Source organism: Melozone crissalis, unplaced genomic scaffold, assembly GCF_028551555.1.
Source record: "Melozone crissalis strain CALT ecotype California unplaced genomic scaffold, PUWL_Pcris_2 ptg000042l_1, whole genome shotgun sequence".
NCBI classification, from domain to species: domain Eukaryota; kingdom Metazoa; phylum Chordata; class Aves; order Passeriformes; family Passerellidae; genus Melozone; species Melozone crissalis.
The window spans coordinates 4229114-4249220 of record NW_026535820.1 but is presented as its reverse complement, the minus strand read 5'-3'; the positions used below and the strand labels follow the sequence as shown (position 1 = coordinate 4249220).

At 35.4% G+C, this 20107-nt stretch overlaps 1 protein-coding gene across 6 annotated transcripts in view; it reads left to right on the top strand.

Annotated features, from left to right (window-relative positions):
• The window catches only part of CUNH8orf34 (chromosome unknown C8orf34 homolog), a 149726-nt gene that overhangs the window by 113902 nt on the left and 15717 nt on the right, over positions 1-20107 (top strand). For all 6 annotated transcript variants that reach the window (XM_054285176.1, XM_054285175.1, XM_054285171.1 and 3 more), the window contains 2 exons: positions 4423-4496; positions 14850-14970. In XM_054285176.1, the coding sequence (XP_054141151.1) occupies positions 4423-4496; positions 14850-14970 (195 nt within the window). The remainder of the gene's footprint in view (positions 1-4422; positions 4497-14849; positions 14971-20107) is intronic.

The window sequence follows — 20107 nt, the reverse complement described above, 5'->3', positions numbered from 1 at the left end:
CATGTTCATATGTTGGGTTAATCTGCAGTCAGGACGCTCAGGCTTATTTCAATTTCTTCTCAGGTGTTTGAACTGAGTAACACCTGAAATGTTGAAAAAGGCACTTCATAAGGGATATCTTTCCAGAGAATGCCCAGCTTTCCTGTGAAAGATAAAATTGATGAAGGTTAACTTTATCTTAGCTGCTGCTGTAATACAGAGAGAAAGAAATACAGGTTTTGACAGTGAATCTGCAAACATAAATCTTTCATTCCATTGCCTTACTGTTGAACCAGCCAAGTCTACAATTGTATGTTTTGATTTGCAGTGTAGTCTTCAGCAGCCATGGACAAGACAGTGTAGTCTTCAGCAGCCATGATCAATTAATGCAAAAAAAACCCCCAGCATGTAATTTTTTAATTATCCTACTCCCTGTCTGCTAACTAATCCTATTGTATATACTATTAGATATCACAGCAACCTGAGCTTTCACTCATTTCTCTTGCCTCATTTGTAAACCAACCATTAGTAATTAATGTGTCTTTAAAGACTAATTTTTCAAACTGGTTTTGTGAGAATGTGTGGTTTCATGCAGTCAAGACATTGGCTTTTCCTTTTATCTGTCATTGATCACCTAATTGAACAAGGTAATATGATGCTCAGAATCTCAAAACATGATGTCCTTACAATCTTCACAAAGATTGTCAGCAAGAGATGCTCAGACAGGTGACTTCATTCAAGCCCTGTGAAAGGAAAGCAAAATTCTATTGTGAGAGTGATTCCCAGAAAGGGAGGTGGTGGTGGCTTGCTTGGGATACGTAAAGGAATATTCATGCATAGGATTATTGCAGCAAAAGCAAATAGATTGGTAAGACAGACATGTGGGAAAAAGCTCTACAGTTCACAAAATAATTTTTGAACAGACCTCATCCTTCCATATTTCTTCCTGTGCACCTTTGCTCCTGAAGTGAAAGTATGCCCACTTTGCCATGTCGTGTTCTAAAATTGCAGATTTAACTACTCAATTAAATAGTTAAGTTTTGCTAAGTGGCAGCAATACCAGGATTAAAGAAGGTGAAACTATCAGAAAGTACTGGATGCTGTGTAATATTGGAGCTGGATCTTTCATAGTCACAGAATGTAGAGCACAGAAGTGCTGCAGCTGTTCTACCTTCAGCTACTTCATGTGCTTCTGAATACTCTGAAGTCAATATGGCTACAGAGAAGATGGGAGATGCTTTCTTTAAAAAAAAACACATTCAATAAGATGCAGGGAGTAAAATTTAGATAGGAAGGTGGGGCACTGATATTCATGTTGTTATAAACATCTATCTGATGTCTATGAATATACATGGACCTGTTAGTCATATAGCTAGAAAATAACAAGGCCTCTCGGGCGAAAAGACTGAGGTCAGTAGTAAGGTAATGCCAAATTTCTGTCAAGAGGTGCCCTCAGAAATGTTCAGTGTTTCATAACATATGGTTGAGTCTTTTTTTCCTAAAATGTTGGCTAGTGCTACATTTCAATTTGAAAAAAAAACCCCACAGCTGGATTTCACCAGTAGGTACAGACTATAAACAGACACAGAGCTCAGGCAAGTGCCCATTCTATCAATCCTCCCTGTAAATGCAGCACAATATTTGCTCTCTTTGCATCTGATACTTATTTCCAATAAATATTATTATGTATGAGAGGATGATTAAAAAAGCCTCATAAAGATATTGTTAAAAAACCCTAAGTAACCAAGCCATTATTGCAGTGAATTTTCAGTTATGTCCTCTTACAGATGCATTACATCATGAAATAGTGACTAGCAGGCTTCACTTACCAGGTTTATTTGAATTTATGTTCTGCGATTTATCAGTACCAGTGACCTTAATGAGGGGAAAGTGCATTGGGAAGTGCTGATGCAAACCATTCATTCAAGAATAAGCAAGCAAGGTGCTGATGCACAACAAAGTTGGGAGTAGCTTTCTTTAGATAATCTGTTTCTGTTGTTAGATCTGGAACATCTCTCCTGCGAATTTCAGATGAACTAAGCTCAGAAGTAATTGGCAGAACATCTGATCTAACAGCCCTTATAAATAAGCCTCATTTTAAGCCATTCTACCTACTAAAGGCAATGCAGGAGCTTATGTGAGAAGATCATGTGCAGCATCAGACACTATACTGACTCTACTGACAATCTGGAGCTGGTTCTAATTAACCACTACACTGATTTCCCTCTAGTATAATCCTGCTGAATTGGACAGACTTGTGTTTGATCTAAGTAGTAAAAATGAGAGGTAGGAGTCAGGTCTCAAGATAGAAAAACAGAAGACACTTCAAAGCTGCAGTTTCTTTCCACTGTCCTAAACTATACCTCTCAAAAATGTTTCCCTTTTCCATTAGACCACTTCACAGGAAAGAACTAGGGGAAGAATTTAATAGGTTCTTGATTCTGATCAGAAGCAGCATAGATGACTGCACAGCAAACTTTCCCTGTAGATGCCAAGCTTGTCTGGTTTGTGTCTTTGGTCAGTTCTCCATTGAGCCTTGCTCTCGTTCTGTAGAGGTAGATGTGAAGAATTGCTGAGGCTTCAAAAGATGCACATTACAACAGAATTGATCCAGAAAAATCTACATACAACAGACCCCAAAGTATTTTTCAAGTTGGTGGGATTGTAGAAGCAATTCACTTCAGTATTTTTGGGGGCTTTTAGATATGTAGAAATAGTATCACTTAGGGGTAATTGTTCATTTACTCCCAATTTCCTGTAAGTACCATACAACCTTGTTTCACTTGTTTAATTCTCTTCTGTTGAAATGTACCTTACCCTTTGAGTGAAGCCGTGATATAAGGCAGGAAAAGAAGATGTTATTGCAAATACAGCTTTTGCAGTCTGTGCATCCTTTTAGAAGTAAATTTAAAATGCAGTAATGTATTAGGGAGTAATCTCCTACTATAGGATAAATGAAAAGTATAAGACTTCTAAACCACTCCTTAAATATCTGTGAAAAGCTATTTATTATGTGAGTTTCTTTGCATGTATTTTGCAACTCCACATATTTCTGGGGTATGGGCAAAGACTTGTTTCTTTTGTGACTACCCCTGGAATAATATTGGACCAAAAATAATAGGTTCTGTGATTCTATGCCATTGTGTAAATGTGGTATTTCCTATTTTATTGTGCTGTTACATCTACAGCTCTACAGATTATATTGTGATATATAATACTTAGTTTGCTAAATAAATTTTGCTAGAGCAAATTTCACATCAGTGGTTTATTCCCTATCAAACAGGAATCCCTGGTTTTTTTGGAGGGTGTTTGGATTCTGGTTGGTTTGTTTGTTTTTGTTTGGTGGGGTTTTTTTCCCCTTTTAAGTGTCATTACAGTAGAAAGTTCAAGAGACATTAAGATGTAGAGGAAAAGTTTGGAATTGCAGATGTTCAATAAAAACATGAACATATGAAACACATAGTGTTGTTCTGGGTGGAGATGCATGACCAGCATAAAAAATTAAGGATGCAAATATGTAGGAATTAAGATTGAGGACTAGAGAAGGCAATGGCAAAAGTGTGGCATCATCTCTCAATTCCCACACAATTCCCTGACCACAGCTTTGCATTATCATCACCTCTTTGCCCTCAACATCAATTTATATTTGCAATGAATTGGTAACCAGAGAGGCCACACTTCACAGTAAGTTCTGCTTTCATATTAAGGATAGCCTGGGATGTTTAACAAATTGGATTCTAGAAACATAAGGACCTCCCTGCTAAGTGTCAGAATGACAGCAGAACACAGGGAAGATCAGGACATCTTCTTTTGTTAGGCTGCTGATGCAGCATCTAAGTGCCTTAGAAGAGTGCTGGGCAAAGAGTGAAACTGCATGGAATGTTACTTGGAAATTTCTTTCTCTGACAGGGTTGCATAAAATCTGTTTCAAGTCATTATACATGCATCAAACAGACATTTTAGACTCCTCACAAAATTCTGTCATTTTAAAATGTGGCAATATGGGCAAAAGTTATACTTTCAAGGCTTTTAAAGGTTGTCTAAATTGACCAAATCCTTTTACTTCAGGAATTTTAACTGAATTAATTTAATATAGTTTTATCCATTTTATTAAAGCTGGAGATCCACTACTTGCTTGTGTAAAGGGTAAACAGTATTTAGTTTAAATAGTAAAGTTAATAAAGAACCTAGAAGATACCTTGGCCACTGAAGGAAGCTTGCTTATCACTCTAGTCATCTTAGAGACACTGTTCTATGTTGAATTAAGGTTATAAATTAAAATCAGACATAAATTATAATCCATTGAACTGTAACTGAAAAGTAGTACATTTACAGTAGCCACGTTTGCCTTCCCAGCAGTAAATTTTTAGGCATTACATTTTCAGTGACTAACACTTACTTGATTAGAGTGATTTACTTTTCTCTTGTACCTCTTTGGAACAGCTCAAGTACCTGGGGTTGAAACGCTCACAGAAGATATTAATGAGTTTCAGAGTGCTTCTCAAGTGACAGCATCTGTAAGTACCTTCCCTTATGGGTAATCCTGTAATTTTTAAAATTAGTTTCATAAAAAGTAAATTTTGCATGGAGATAAGACTTGTGTTTGCCAGCACTGTCATCCTAGAGAGAAAAAACCCAAAATTTACGTAACCCTTCTGAATTTTCAGTTCTCTGCTTTAATTTTTTTATTCTAGGAAAGGGGGTATTTTGAAATACATTATTATAATCTACAAAACCACATGTTGGGCTTGCCCATTGGAAGTGCAGTAATTTTATACATATTCTGTATTTTGCCAGATAATATTCAGTTTTAAAAATTGAAGAGAACAAAATAATTCAAACTCTAAATTTCATTCAGAAATATGAAATTGTCATATCTCAACTATAATTTAAATTTCTATTACCATTTGCTTGAAAACTAATAAGAGCAATTTAGTTAAAATTTGTGGCTAGTTTATTTGTATATTTTAAAAGAATGCAATATTATGCTTGGTAATATCACCATCTGTTCTTTTCTTTTGAAACTTGAGAAAATCTCTGCAGATACGCAGTTTGTGGAAAACATAACCAGCAGTAAAATAATTTTATAAGAATTATATAATTGTAACTTTTACACTATTAGTATTGCACCAGGAGTTTGAATATAGGCTAAAAAAAGGACTGTGGTTTTTTTCCCTAAGGCAAATAAATTTACAATAGTTGTTCTTTTTTGCAAGATTTTAGACAAGTGTAGGAGGACATTAATTCCTGTTCAGTCTGCTCAGCAATACTGTTTAATAGCACACTTTAATGTTGATATAGGAAGTGAAAGAAGGGCTCAGTATTTGTTAGCTAAGGAAGAAAGGGCAATATAAAGCAAAAAGAAAAATCGCAATGCAGATTGGTTTTGCACTCTTTCAGGCATCTGATTAAGCAGTATGAATAAAGCTAGATAGTATTGAACATGAAGCATTTACAACTGGATTATTTATCAAGACAGTTGAGGGATATGGAGTTCCAGATCAATTCCTAAAAGTCTTTGAGAACTTGAAGTGCAAGAACCTCACAGAGCATTTGCTGATATTGGGCAAAAAGAGTAAAGAACAGAACTACAGCTGGCATTGCTTGGAGCTGCTTTTTCAAATCTCCTTTCTGCTTCCCACCAGCAAACAGAAGGGTAAAATAAAATTTGCAGTGGTTTTGGAGCTCACATTTCCTTATTGATTTGGACTTTTAGCTGCAAAGTTTGATTTAGTAATTCTGCAGACATGTAACATAGGAAGAGAGAAACAAATTAATTGAATTACATAGAAAAAATACAAAGAAAACAAAGGTTAATTTTGCTTATTAGCAAAATCTTGTTACAGAAAGGTGTAGCCTTCAGCTGAACAGTTTCACATGTATGCTCTGTGTGTGCAGGCTTAGGAGCAAACAAACAAATATGTGGCTGTGTTCATTTCATGCTCTGGTAGTTCCAGGCTTATTTGAGGTTGCTGGGAGGATGGAACTGCCAGAGGCTGTAGGGTTCCCTGGGCTGAATCCCTGAAAGCTGGCTGGTGTTGTAATTACCAGGGCTGCAAAGAGAAGACAAGAGCGGTTGCAGCTCTTGCTCTGCCCATCCATCCTCTCCTCAGGGCAAAGGCAGATCATTTCACATTCCCAAGCTCTTGAAAAACTACATTGCCTAAGTTTCTAAGGAGCCAGTTATGTTAGTTCATACTCTGGAGTTTTTTTCTGGTGTATTGTGTCTTAGTGTTCTTGCTTAAATAGAATGTAACTAGCTGATTGTTTACTTTTGTCTCTTTGTAATAGCTTGATATTGAAAATTAAATTCAACTATCCAACGCTTTCTCTGTAGCTGTATATCCTTAAAAAGAAACAAATGATCCAACTGTTCTTGCTTTTCAGTGCTCCAAGGGAGCGATCTGTTCCATGCTCCGCTAATAACTTTCAGTGAGACTTTTTCTTTGTCTCTAATCTTGACATACAAAATATAGATATAAAACTGAGATGCCTCATAGGAAGGCTGTGTAGATAAATGTGATCTTGAAATGGACTTCCACAATCTTTCAAAGCAGTAAGACCTATGCCTATAAACAGAATTGTTACCAAAATGTATTCTCATGACTTGAATGATTTTTAGATATTTTATGCGATGCACGATGTGGGACAAATAGAATACTATGTTGATTGGACTTTTCTTATAAATTTGACAAATTGATTCATGGTATTCCCTCAAATGTGCATATTACATGTAAAACATCCTGACATGGGTCAAGGTGTGCAATGTTTAATATTGATACTGCATTCCAATAGGCTAATTTGTATTGGTGGCTAGTTAAATAGATGATTGTATAAATTCTTCTCTGCTAATCTATATTTGACAAATTTTCCTCAAAGGTACCTTGGCCTTCAGAGGATAAGTGTTGTGAGAAAAATTGTAGGACAAAAGAGCAAGAATTATGCATAAGGATTTTTAGAAAAAACCTTTGGGTCCTTTTTTTTTCATGTCCCATGTATGAATCCACATGTAAGATCTTTAATATGGATACTAAAACAATCTAGATACTGGTACTAAAAAGAGATATGCAACACAACATCTATTTCTGTTACATGTTTCATGTAGTTTACACTATGGTTATATTATGATTTTCTTGCAACTTTGTCTATTTTTACTGTTCTTTCTGAAAACCCTGGTTTTTGTAGTAAGACCTTTTTACTAATACTTTTTAAAATATAATATTTTGCTATGCTGTATTTTTAATAAAAAGAGTTAATGTTTGAAAAATTGAAAACTTAGATTTTCAGGACTGCACAACCCCAAACAAGGCAATCTGGGCAAATAAGTGAGTAAAGCGGGCAAAAAGCTGGTATTTACGGGAATCAGCATGTTCCCCAAGTGTTTTGTAAGAATTCAAAGTAGAAACAACCATTCAAAACATCCTTAGAAATCCTAGTTTACTGCCTGACAAATACTTTGGTGTAACTAAAAGTGTCAGACAAAATGCAAAATCTTTTTCTTGAGATTTTTTCGCTGTGGTGAACACAAAGTTTGATAGCCAAATGTTTAGAAATTTTCCAGAAATATAAAGTAAAAGAAGACTCTAAGAAAATACAGAAGTGATACTAGGAAAAATTTAAGTGGCCTGGAATTCTAGCAGAAATGGAAAAGCAGAGTTTCAGAGGAAGCTGCTAACTTTACCATGCCTATCAGATAGAAACAGGGCACAGGCACTGAGCAGATCACATGGAGTAGCCTTTGCCTTCTCTCTGACTTGTTTCTTTTACCACCTGGATCTATCAGGACTTATGCTTATTTTTTGGGTGTTTTTATGTCAATCTGGCCTTGCGCATGCACATAAAAAGGTATATTTTTCTTTGTAAATTATCCATGTAAGGCAAAGCAATCCAAATGCAGCAGAAACTGGAAGAAAAAGTTGTCCAACTGCAAAAAGTATTTCTGCATGAATGTGCCTTTGGATTTTGCTCTTTATTACTGTGCAAAAAATACTGTAATAAAGTGTTTTATGGAAGTGTTTTGTTTTAAATATTTTTTCCTGTATTCCCTACTGCTTTGAAACATATTATTTGCTTTCATAGAAGAAATACAGACATGGGTTTTCTGTGATGAATTCATAAATTCTTTAATTCAGTTTGTAAAAACTTTAAGCTTGATGCACAAGGGAAAACTAAGCCTTTATTCTTGCTGTCAATATATGTTGTATACAATAATATTACAATGTTGCATGATTTCAGTTCTTTTGGTTAGAAAGTTTCATAGCTTTTCCCATTTTTCCCCTAGAACAATAATATGAAGTAACTGAATTACTTGTTTGGGTATGATCAACAGAAATCATCCAAACTTCTGCATTTAATTAAATCTATAAACTATTTACTGGGTTGGGGTCACTGTTTGGCATTTAGCAGTTTATTCATTCAAATAGCTCTTTCAAGATAGCTCTGCCACATCAGGAACAACAGCAGTGCAACTTTGTGGTAGTAGGAATTATAAGGATCATGTTTAGATCATATTTATGTCCACATTTATGTTCAAATTAGAAATTTATGAACATATTTATGTTCAAATTGGTGCGTTCCGATACAAAAGTTTTCAAATCCAAGCTGAATTTTGTAATTATATAGAAATTCAGGAGCTTAGAGGTGAAATTTCAGATTTTAACTTCAAAATTTAAATCTTCTATAAATATAATAAGTTAATATTAGATGACTTCAACTCTTCTACAGGTAGTAAAAAAATCCCTACACAAATGTGTATGTTTAACCATTGTTAGGTAATTTAACAATATAAGATGGTTAGAAAAGCATAATATCAAGGTTCTTGGGAAATAAGTGATTATTCCTGCAAGTAGTTAGGAAAGGAGTTTGAATTGCATACCGTGGACAAAATTTGGTTGAGACCTTCCTTATGTCAAACAAAGTCCATAAACTAGACATAGATTTTATATATACAGGAAAAAAAGTCTTGGGTGAAAATATTCTTATTAGAAAATATTTCATCCTATAGACTATAATTCGAAATTGAAAAAATATTCTGAACTTTAGGAAAATCTGTATAAGAAAAGGAAATCAATGAATGCTTTGTTTACCTGTCTAAAATTTTGTGTTCTTGGACATGACAAATTCAGAAATATTAATCCAAATAACAGTAAATAGAACTGAAGTTTAGAAAAAAATTATTATGGTTGCATTTCAAAAACTGAAACAAATGTGATTCTCAGTTGACCAGATATTTCCTCCTTCCGGCTTTCCTGTAAACAGAAAAACTGTGTGTAAGTTAACTCAAAGTACCATTTTTTTAGTGTAAGGTTTAGTGTAAAATGTGCTGCTGGCTGACTGCCATGGGAAGCCAAAAGCTTGTAATTTCAATTACACGGCATTTCAAGTAGAACAGGCCCTAATGTGGAAGAGGGGATTAGAGGTGGCAGCTGATATTGTAACAGAGCTCTGAGAAGCCTTGTATTTTTACAGTATCAGATGGTTTGCTCACCTTATGTCCTGGAACAGATTATGGAAGCTGAAACATCAAATATTGGGTGACCTCTTTATGGAAAGTGCATGTTGAATGAAGAATCCTTAAACAAAATATTGTACAAAATAATATTTTTTTAATACTTGCTAGACTACAGATGAAATGTTTTGGTGAGGTAATAATGTAAAATTTATTTCAGATAGACTGTCCAGAAATATTTAATTCTGCTGCAGAACATCTGTACTTGCCACTTGCTTGGCCAGAGTGGGAGGGACACTTGTAAACAAATGGTTCAATAAAGAGGTTTTGGGTTGTGGGTGTATTTTTGTTTGTTTTGTTTTGTTTTAATTTAGAGGGATCTCTGTCAAATGTCTATTTAAGATATTTAAGTTATTCTGCAAAGAAAAGCTGTATTATTGTAGAAAGCTAAGCCCAGGTGTATTCCTTAAACTTATCTCCTAAAGCTATCAATAAAATTTCTATTTGATTAGCAAAACCAAGTAGAATCTAAAGTACTATAAAACCACTTTTCATATACTTACAAGCTTGCTAACCAATTTGGTTTAACATTTTACTCATTTCATAGTTATCATTCAGTTTAGGTAGTCTTCCACATCTGTCGCAGACATCTTTTCATTAAAATCCTTTCGTTAGGATTTCTCCTGCTGAAGCTGAGAAGTTTCAGCAACAAAATGAAAACAACGGTTATCTGCTGCTGTGGAATGCAACAGGTGGATCCGTGATTGTCTCCTGTGGATGTTTGGATTTACTGACCACTCACGGCAGAGCTGGGTCTCGCTCTCGGTCTGAGCCAGCTGCCTTTGTTATTCATTCTTTTCTATCCTTACCTTAGCTAGCCTTCTGAGAACTTTCCTTCTATTCCTTTTAGTATAGTTATAATGTAATATATATATCATAAAATAATAAATCGAGCCTTCTGATCATGAGGTCAACATTCTCATCTCTCTCTCACCCTGAAAACCCTTGTGACCATGGTCACACACGTCTACTGGGCATGCACAGGAATACTTTGTTTTTACTCTGAAACAGACCAAAATGGCACAGAAACACATGCTGAATAGTTTATTACCACTTTTTTTTTGGGCCATTAAGGAAGAATAATTTATTTTCTAACAAGTACTTGATTTTCAGGTGGTAAGCTGGAGTCCTAAATCTTGGTCTTAGCTATTCTGAAAATCTGTATCTCTGTAGAACTCACCAGGTGTCACTGGGTATTGCATAGCCCAGGTCAATTCAGCTCAACAGCGAGATCAAAATATTCACATCTGCACTGGCTTTTTTTGAGGGACAAAAGCTGTACTGATTCATGCTGTGTCGCATTGTGCTGCAGATTGAAGCACAGAGAGTGAGCTTGAGAAAACTTTCTTGCTCTTATTCATGACCTCCTTAATTTTTTTTCCTGTTCCACTGTGGTATTGCTGCTAAGTTATGGTATTTTCCAGAAGTTTGGGGAATCAGTGATGAGAGGGATTATTTCTGACCTTATTGTGTGTAATTTTTTATGTGTCAGCATTAATTTGGCCAAGGGATATAAGGAAGAAAAAAGCAATAATGAATGTATTGTATGTGAAGAAATGATGATGATACATGAAGAAAGTCACTTAAGAAATTGACACGGAGTTGACTTTCAAAGCTGACAAATGTATCCCAAGTACTTTGTTGGAACATATTTCTGGTGCAGAGCTCACTGCCTCACCTTCAAAGTCTGAAGGTGATGAACAGGACACAGAGTTATTTCTGCAATTTAGAAAGACAAGAATGTCTTTCAGTAACATCCCCATCCTTAGATCTCATTAATCCTGTTAATGCAAATAGGCCATTTATAAATTTTGTGCTAATATTTATAAAGTGTAATGAATGAGCAAGGGCAATGGTAGTTTGGAAGATGCTGAAATAATTGGAAGGATTCTATGCACATACTTAATACATACATGCTGTATTTTTCAACTACATTCAGTCTGCTGTGATTATCATTAAAGTTTAAGTTAACTGAGATTAGTGTTTCATCTCTGCAGTTCCTGGCCAGCAAACAAAGGATAAGTTTTGGTGAAGTGCAGTAAGAATGTTTAAATAAATGGTTTGCAAGCCTGAATCTCTTTCCTAAGTGACATATTTAAACTGCTGCTATGTATCCACTGGAGAGAAGGCACATCAGGGAATTCTGCTAGAGCTGTACAAATTCATTTATCCTTGCATTTGAATTGACCTGCTTCCAAAGCCTTCTTGATAACATCCCCTACTTTCAGCTTGTGTTTATCTTCTAGGAATAGAAGATCTGTTGCATAAATTGTTTGCTGGAGACACTGAGAACCTCTGTCTGTGTTTATGCATTATGCACCTAGATGAACTCATAGTCTTAAAATGTTAAAAAATATTTTTTAATGCTAAGCTTTATTTAGAAATATATACAAAAATGACCTGGGCCTGCCTCCAAAAATGTTGTTGATTATAGCCATGGAATATTTAGCTTCACAGAAAGAACAAAAAATGCTTAAAGTACAGTTTTAATGAATTCTTATACCCTTTTTTTCCCAGATCATTTTAATTCTCTTTTAGGTAAGCATTTAATTGGAAGTTACTATTATTTCAAGCATATAATTTGTTATGAAATTAAATTGCTAATAATAAATATCTCATCTTCCATAGAAATTATAGCAACACTGTTCTGATCTTTTGTGAAGTTATTGCCTGAAAATAATGTTGAAAGCTTACGATATTACATTAAATAGAAGATGCACAGGAAGAGTTACAAAATCTGGGGGAAAATTCATCCAAAGTTGTCCTGGTTTAACAGGGTGTTGGAACTGTGTATCTGAAAGAGAGTTTGAATATGTAACACTGAGTCCAGGAGAGCTTCCTGGACTCAGTGACCTTTGTTTTGTATGAGTCTTACGTGACTACTGTGCATAAAGAGAAGTACAGTAAAAGCAAAATCTACCCAAAACCAACGGAGGTTTGTAGAAGAGAAAGATAACTCCATTTCCATGAGCATTTCCAGGACATGGAAAGGACATGAAATCATCTCATCAGGCTAACCTTTGGAAATATGTTTTAAGGAGGTCAAGGAATTACTGAAAGCTGATAATAATTTGCTATGATAAGCTTGAATAGTCCAATGTAAGAATATTAGAAGAGCAGTTTGGCTGTCAAGTATTGCCACAGACCACTGACTATTTTTTATTCCATATTTCATCAAAGTTGTATTTATGAATGAAATTGTATCTTCAAAAATGGATTAATCCTTATAACCCTGGGTTGTTTTTTTTCATATGCTTTTTCACAGATATGAAAATATACCCTATAAAATGCAAATAAAAATGTCCTTTTTCCACCATAAAAATCTGGGGACAAAGAATATCTAAAAATGTGTTGAAAAATGAAAAATTGGAGTTTTCTTACATACCTTTTCCCCCTTCCCATCTCTTATTTAATTTCATTTATTTCAGAGGAACTGATCACAAAATAATATCTTCTTCCATTTTGAGATAGATATTGGACAATTAATATCCATTTGCAATAATTATTTAATAATGTAATTTAATAGAGATTAATATTCTGTAGTGAGCTAAAAAGTCCCAGTTGCTATTTGGATGGAGAATTCACAGTGAGGACCCAAGTCAAAAATGCTCAAAACCTCTTAGGGGAACAAACGAATCAGGTCTAGTGGCATGTCTGAAATAAAAATGTTTGAAGGTGCCTTTACTTCTGGGTAATTTACTGTTTTATTCAGCTCTTCCTCTGTATTTGCATGGGATAAAATACAGGTAACTTCAACCAGGGAAGAATAAGCATTAAAAAAAATTTGGAAAATAAAAAAAAATGCTGTTACTGTTCTGAAAAATTTATTAATTAATAAGAACAGAGTTATCTGCAGCTTCAAACTGTTTTGTATGCTGGTAAATGTGACTGAGCTTTTTTGCATACGTATAAACAGCATTTCAGTATAGCTGTTGCTTTAAAAAGATAAATCTGTGTTATCTTTTTTTTAAGATGCATGGTTCACAATGATCACTTGCATTCAAAGCAGAGTTTATTTTGAATGGATTAAGAATGATGTAAAATATATCCCATATTAACATTTTACTTCTGTAGAATTATACCTACTTTTCTAAAAGGGAAGGCAGCTACACTGTTTAAAGCACTTCTTTTTTTTTTTTTTTTTTTTTTTTTTTTTTTTTTTTTTTGTGAATAGAGATGATACCAAACCTATATTTTTGTGCTCATCCTTTGAACTGTGCTGCACCTTTCCCTGTGGGATAAGAGTCTGGCCAGGGAAGTGCCATCACTCAGGGCAGTGATCCACAGCAGCCCCGTGTCAGCTGTGGTGCAGCTCCAGCATTGTGGACTGTGGAGTCCCCTGTGCCCTCTGTGAATGGGGCCACCAGTTTGGGTCTCCCTCCTCTGATCAATCATTCTTCTCCTGAAATTACTTCAGCTTAATGTCTTTGAAACAGTGGCCTCTCTAAATTTGCTCAGCATTTAATGAAAGATTTAAAAATTATTAAGAGGTGAATGAAAATAGGACCATTGCATAAGGCTTGTTTCTTTAGGAAATGAACAAAACTTTCTAGACTACAGATGAAATGTTTTTGTGAGGTTATAATGTAAAATTTATTTCAGATAGACTGTCAAGAATGATTTAATTTATGTTTTTGTTTGTTGTTTTTATTTGGGGTTTTTTTCATGAGCAAGTCTTACACAATTGGTCATATGTTTTACTGTGCATTTCCCATACACATCTATCAAGTTTACCTCATAGTATGTCTTACAAAAATTTCCTAAAGCTATATTTAGTGGATTCCAGGAAAAGCAAATAACTTTGAATACCACAGTGTTCAATAAAGAAGAGACTGGGGGGCAATGGTCTGTTTGCTGACAACCCTTTCAAACTGGTATGGTAACTGGTAATTCAGACCCTGATGATTTAGCTTTTTCTGAAAGGAATACTTCTTGCAGTGATAAAATAGTACTGGAAATTTTGATTAGGAAATTCTAGGATATTCCCAGAAGTGCAGCTTTGCAGAGATGCTGAGCCAAATGTTATGGTAATTTAAAAAAAGTGCTTACTAAATAATTGGGACTGCAGAGAATGTAAATCATTGAGGAATTTGTCCTGTAATGATGTCTCAGCATAGAGCAAGAGCTTATGTGAAGGTGTATATCTGAGTTATTTCAGAACTGCTTCTTTTAACTAATTCTTGCTATTTATTTTATGTATGTTAAGAAATGATATTTTGTAGTATTTTGCATAAATTCTGTATATTCTACGTAATGAGCTCCAGATTCCTGATCCAATATGGGGACATCACTCTTTTCATTGTTTATTGTATAACTATGAAACTGGATTAAAAGCATTCCATTTTCTTTTTGTCTGTGTAAGTCTCAGACAGTTTGGACCTTGGATGCTGTGAGTGTTAGACCTGGAGGTTCCCCAAGGCAGAAACTCCTAAAGGACTCCTTAGCAGCAAAAGAACTTCAGACCATGGAAAAACACCTAGCTGGTATGTATGGGATCAAGGAACCATAAAATGCCTAGAAATACTCACCCAGCTTGCTCTGCCAATATTTCAGATGAAGGAAAAAATTATCTAACTCACATGCTGATGAAAACATATGAAAATTTTATTTATTTTTTAATTGAAGAAAACACAGTGTTTTATTTGTGGATGTAATGAACTTCACTGTAATCACAGTAAGTACACTGCTTAAACAGTAATTAAACCATGTTAAATATACTGTGGTCTGAAAGCATAATTATGCACCATTTTTTTGTTTTCATGTTTCACCCAGACTTATGCAATAAGGAGGTATTGATGTTTTACTTACTGTTAAATAGTCTTTAAAAGCAGGCTGCAGTGGATCTTTAACTGGAGAACAGATTGCTTTGCAGGAAAAACTCGCCTTGTTCATGACAATTCTGGCTGAGTGAAATCTGTTAGTTTGTGTGTCTTGGAACATCTGCAATGTCTTTGATGGGGTAACCATTTCTGAAAAGTAAAAAAAAAAAAAAAAGTATGGGGTTATTGGTAAAGAGATGTTTCAGAGCTTTATGAAAATTAATGAGGAATATTCTAAAATTTAGCTTGCAATTTGTTCTTCTTTGTAACCAAGGTTTTTTATCTTCAGCTTTTATTAAAAGGTATGACATAGACCTATTTGTGGTAGTCCTACATTGTGCATGCTATTTGTCATATGGTGAAAGCTTCATAGGCTAATTCTATGAAAAGTAATTCTTCACTGGGACATAAAGAATGTATATGTAAAATGAAGGTAGAAACGAAATTTATTTGATCATTCTTCTAAGTTATTTACAGAATGAGGCAGAGAACGATTTTGGTGTGATATTTTAAAATACCTTGGATATTTATCTTGCCAATAACAATGGTGAGAAAGCTGTATCCTCTTTAGAAAGGGGGTGTTGCAGCTGAGGTCAAGGCAGATGACAAAGCTGTAAGCACAGTGAGGGAAGCTTTTTAGGAACAGGTTTTTTGCTCATAATGGAGCACGAACTACAAATTACAATATATGCAAATGAAGCCTTTTTAGGTGGGTTTTGTGTCAGACAGTAGAGATGCTGTAATTCAATTTTTTTTATAGGTTCATAAAGCTAACAGCTATGAGAGCTGCAGCCACTGCCAAACTAGATTTAAAAATCCATGAGCCCTCTCTCTAAACTCTAAACTCTCCCAGGAACATCTAGTGGGAATCAGGAGAGCAGCAAAAACAGTTTCTGTAGCGTAGCAGGGACCTGTGTACCCCAAGGGCCCTGCTACAAGGTACCACTTGTTTTCCCTTATGTTGTCACTCAGGAGGAGCTTGGTGAAGATCTCCCTACTTTGATTTATGTCCTAACAGGTCTCACTTCCATGGTCATACAAGCTGTTCTTGCATGTATTATGCTGTGGAAAATGCAGTCCCTTGGCAAAGCTGACAGGAGTAACTACAATATTCAATAGAATATGCAATTTTAAATACTTAATTGACTGTAAAGTAACTAGGTACCTTTATTTAATCTCGGCGATTCCTTCTGCAGTTGTGTGACCCACAAGATTTTCTCTCTCACATCAGTTCTGTTCCTGTCATTTGACTTTTGGCCTGATATTTCAGTAGAGCTGTTGTTACATGAGGTTCAGCCATTTTACTATTCAGTAATTTTTGTCTGACTGAGAACTTCACATTAAAACAGCCCAATTATTAAACATTGGACTATTGTATTCCAAATAATTCATGCCCTATTATAACACCGATGGTGCTTGAGACAATTACTCCCCTCAAAGACAAGAATAACGTAATTTCCGTGAGTAATCAGTTCAGAGTACCTCAGATAATAATGCTGTGGTTTTGCTTAGCCTCATTTATCTTATACATTTGCAAAAGTTCAAGTGTCTGTAATATCAGCAAGTCTCTTGTTTCAGTTCTCTTAGCAAGTGCAATGGAACCTATTAATTCCACCAAATGGCTGCCTATCTAGGCAGTAATTTAGATGCCTGAGCTATGACTTGGATTACCTGTGTAATGATGAAATATGGCCCCCTGTCTCACATGCACCTTCTTAGGGGGCCTGGCCTTCTCTTATGGACAATCTGCTGGATAAAAATCACTCCTAACATAAGGCATAATTTGGTGGCTGTGCCTAAAGTAGGAGCTAGCACCAATTGCCAGCAACTGCCTCAGTACCTTGACATTTGAAAGCAGCAGTTTTACAAAATCAGATACTGGCGCAGTTTTCCTTCTCTACATATGGCTCATATCTTTTTTTGTCTAAAATCCAGGCTCTTGTGTTATTATGGCTGCTTTATATCACAAGCAAATGGAGATTATTATTTTCTTGGTAGTTTATTCCAGCATCTTGCCAATTTGGTGTGTTGCACTGATTTTGTGGTCTTCGTATACTTCTGGAAAATATTTTATCACAAGAAGAACTGTTAAAAAAATAAACAGTTTATAAGTGCATATGAATCATATCCTTATTCTGTATGTTTTTTTATTTGAAAGCAAGATGCTTTTGTGTGGCTCTGTTGCATTTTATTTTCCTTTAAATAACCATAACAAGGATTTTTAAAAATACTAAGTCATAATTCAATTGTGTTATTTAATATGGATCAGATAATACTGCAAAGCTGGGAATGTATGACTTGTTTTTTCTTTCTGGCTGAAAAGCTTATATTAAAGCAAAATCAAACAGAACATGTGTAAATAAAACTGAGTAATTATACTATGGAAACATGTTAATTATGTATAAAGAAATTATAATAATTGGTTTATCTGCAGGCTTGATTGCTATATGAAATTAAGGAAACATGAGCCAGCGTATAATATTTATTTAACTCTATTAAATCATTCAATATTCATACTATTTTTAGCATACTGAATTCACTCTACAGGCAAGCTGGACGTCTGTAATTTTGCAAAGAAATAGACTAGGCTGGTTCTTTGCAAGACCATATTCTTCATTTGGTTTAAATCAGTAGTCCACAGTATCATTTATTGGCCCCTGATTTTTTGCCAGGCATCTTACACATTCTGCATCGGAAGACAAGCAGGGAGCAGGTTAAGGGAGCTGCTTCTTCCCCATCTAAGATCAGCTCAGTTGGTCAGATCCTGGTGCTAGTAACATGGAGGTCACCATCAAGGTTTGATCCTCACATGGGCCAGATGGGAGAGTTTGACTTGATAATCCTTGTGGTTCCCTTGCAATTAAGAAGATTCTGTGATTCACTACTCCACAGTCGTGAGACCCCACCCGAGTGCTGCATTCCGCTCTGGGGCCCCCAAGGTAAAAAGGATGTGGACCTGTTTGAGCAGGTCCAGAGGAGGCCATGAAGATGCTCAGGGGGCTGGAGCATTTCTCACAGCCTGAGAGATGCTGTTGCTTGGCCTGGAGAAGTGAAGGCTACAGGGGGAGCTAATTGTGGTCTTCTGCTACCTAAAGGGGCCTGTAAGAGAGCTGGAGAGACACTTTTTATATGGGTATGTAGTGATAGGACAAGGAATAAAGGCTTTAAACTAAAAGAGGAGAGATTTAGATTAAATGTTGAGAAGAAATTCTTGATTGTGTGGGTGGTGAGGCACTGGAACAGGTTGTCCAGAGAAGCTGTGGTTGTCTTGTACCCAGCAGTACTCAAGGCCAGGTGGGATGGAGCTCTGAGCAACATGATTTAGTAGGAGGCATTCCTGCCTGTAACCAATGGGTTTGGAACCAGGTGATCTTTAAGGTTTCTTCCAGCCCAAGCCATTCTCTGATTCTGTGAAGTTACAAAGTGAAAGCATAATCAAAGAGTAGTTCAAGATATAATAATTTCAAAATAGAAAGAATTAATTTTAAGGGGTCAATTATAAATGTTCTTAACTGTGTGCTAGAAACATTGACTATGTTTTGAAATTTGCTAACAGTAAAATATTTAATCTTTAAAAATTTGAGAGACACTTTTATCTGAGGCTTTCGCAACTATTTTAATTTTATTAGTTTTTCTAGTAATAGCATTTGAATTGTGCGAAGGTTGTATTAGACTACTAACATGAAATTGGCATGGCTTATTTCCTGTTTCCAAGATCTTATAAAATATGTTGATGTTAAAGGAAGCACATCTTTAATTATTTAACATACAACATTCCTTTTATACCTACTGGTAAACACAAGTGGAAAAAAATCTTATTTTCCAATATGCAGTTTAGAAGCTGTTTCTTTTAGGACATTTAGGACCTGAAATAATTGTTGTAAAACAAAAAAAACCGAAATGCTTATTTTTGACAAGTTGACTTCATGGGTGTTTAAATCGGTAGAGCCTTGCTACTTTACAGCTTCTGAGACTGTGATTTGTTAATGGGAAATGGCATTCCTATTTTAAAGATAATCAGCTGTCTCTATGAAAATCAAGTACATGCCAGTGAAAGTGAAAATTCATAACAGTAGTGTAAGATAAAATAAAGTTGATTAAACTGTTTCTTAAGCTCTACATTTGTACTTGCAAGGACTTTCAATATGTTATCAATGGTAACCTAAATTCCAGCTACCCTCGCCTGACTTTGATGGCTGTATTCTGATTTAATTCATTAGAAGCATTAATGTGATTGAAATTATTTCAGGAAACAATTTTCATTCACTATCCTTAACCTGTTGTGGTTTTAAAAGCGATCTTATTTCTTATGGCTGTGTGCAAGGCAGGGGTTGGACCACCCAATGGCTGTCACCTTTTCTCCTTGGGCTCTGGACATCATGACCCCAACACCTGCTGTGGCACTGATGGCAGGCCAGAGCACGAGATTCAGGTTCAAACAGGATCACAAATCCAGACATGCCAGAGTTCAATTGTTACTTCCCTCAGAGTTTTGGTTGGGCAGTAGACAGCAGGGCTAGAAGCAAAACTCTTGCCTTGAGCCAGTTTTGGATTGCAGTTGAGGATGGCCGGTTTACATCACTGCTCTATCTTGGTTTGATACTAATCTTGATTTTGCAGTAACTGTGCAAAAGCCACAGAGACATAATTTTGATGACACAAGAGGAATTTTTATAGGTTGTGTTGATATTCAATGAAGAGATAACATTTCATTGCTGCAGGGTAGCTATGTTTGCAGTGAATCAAATGTAAATAAACTTTAGGCAAATGCTTGCCAAACATTTGCACTGATTTCTGACAT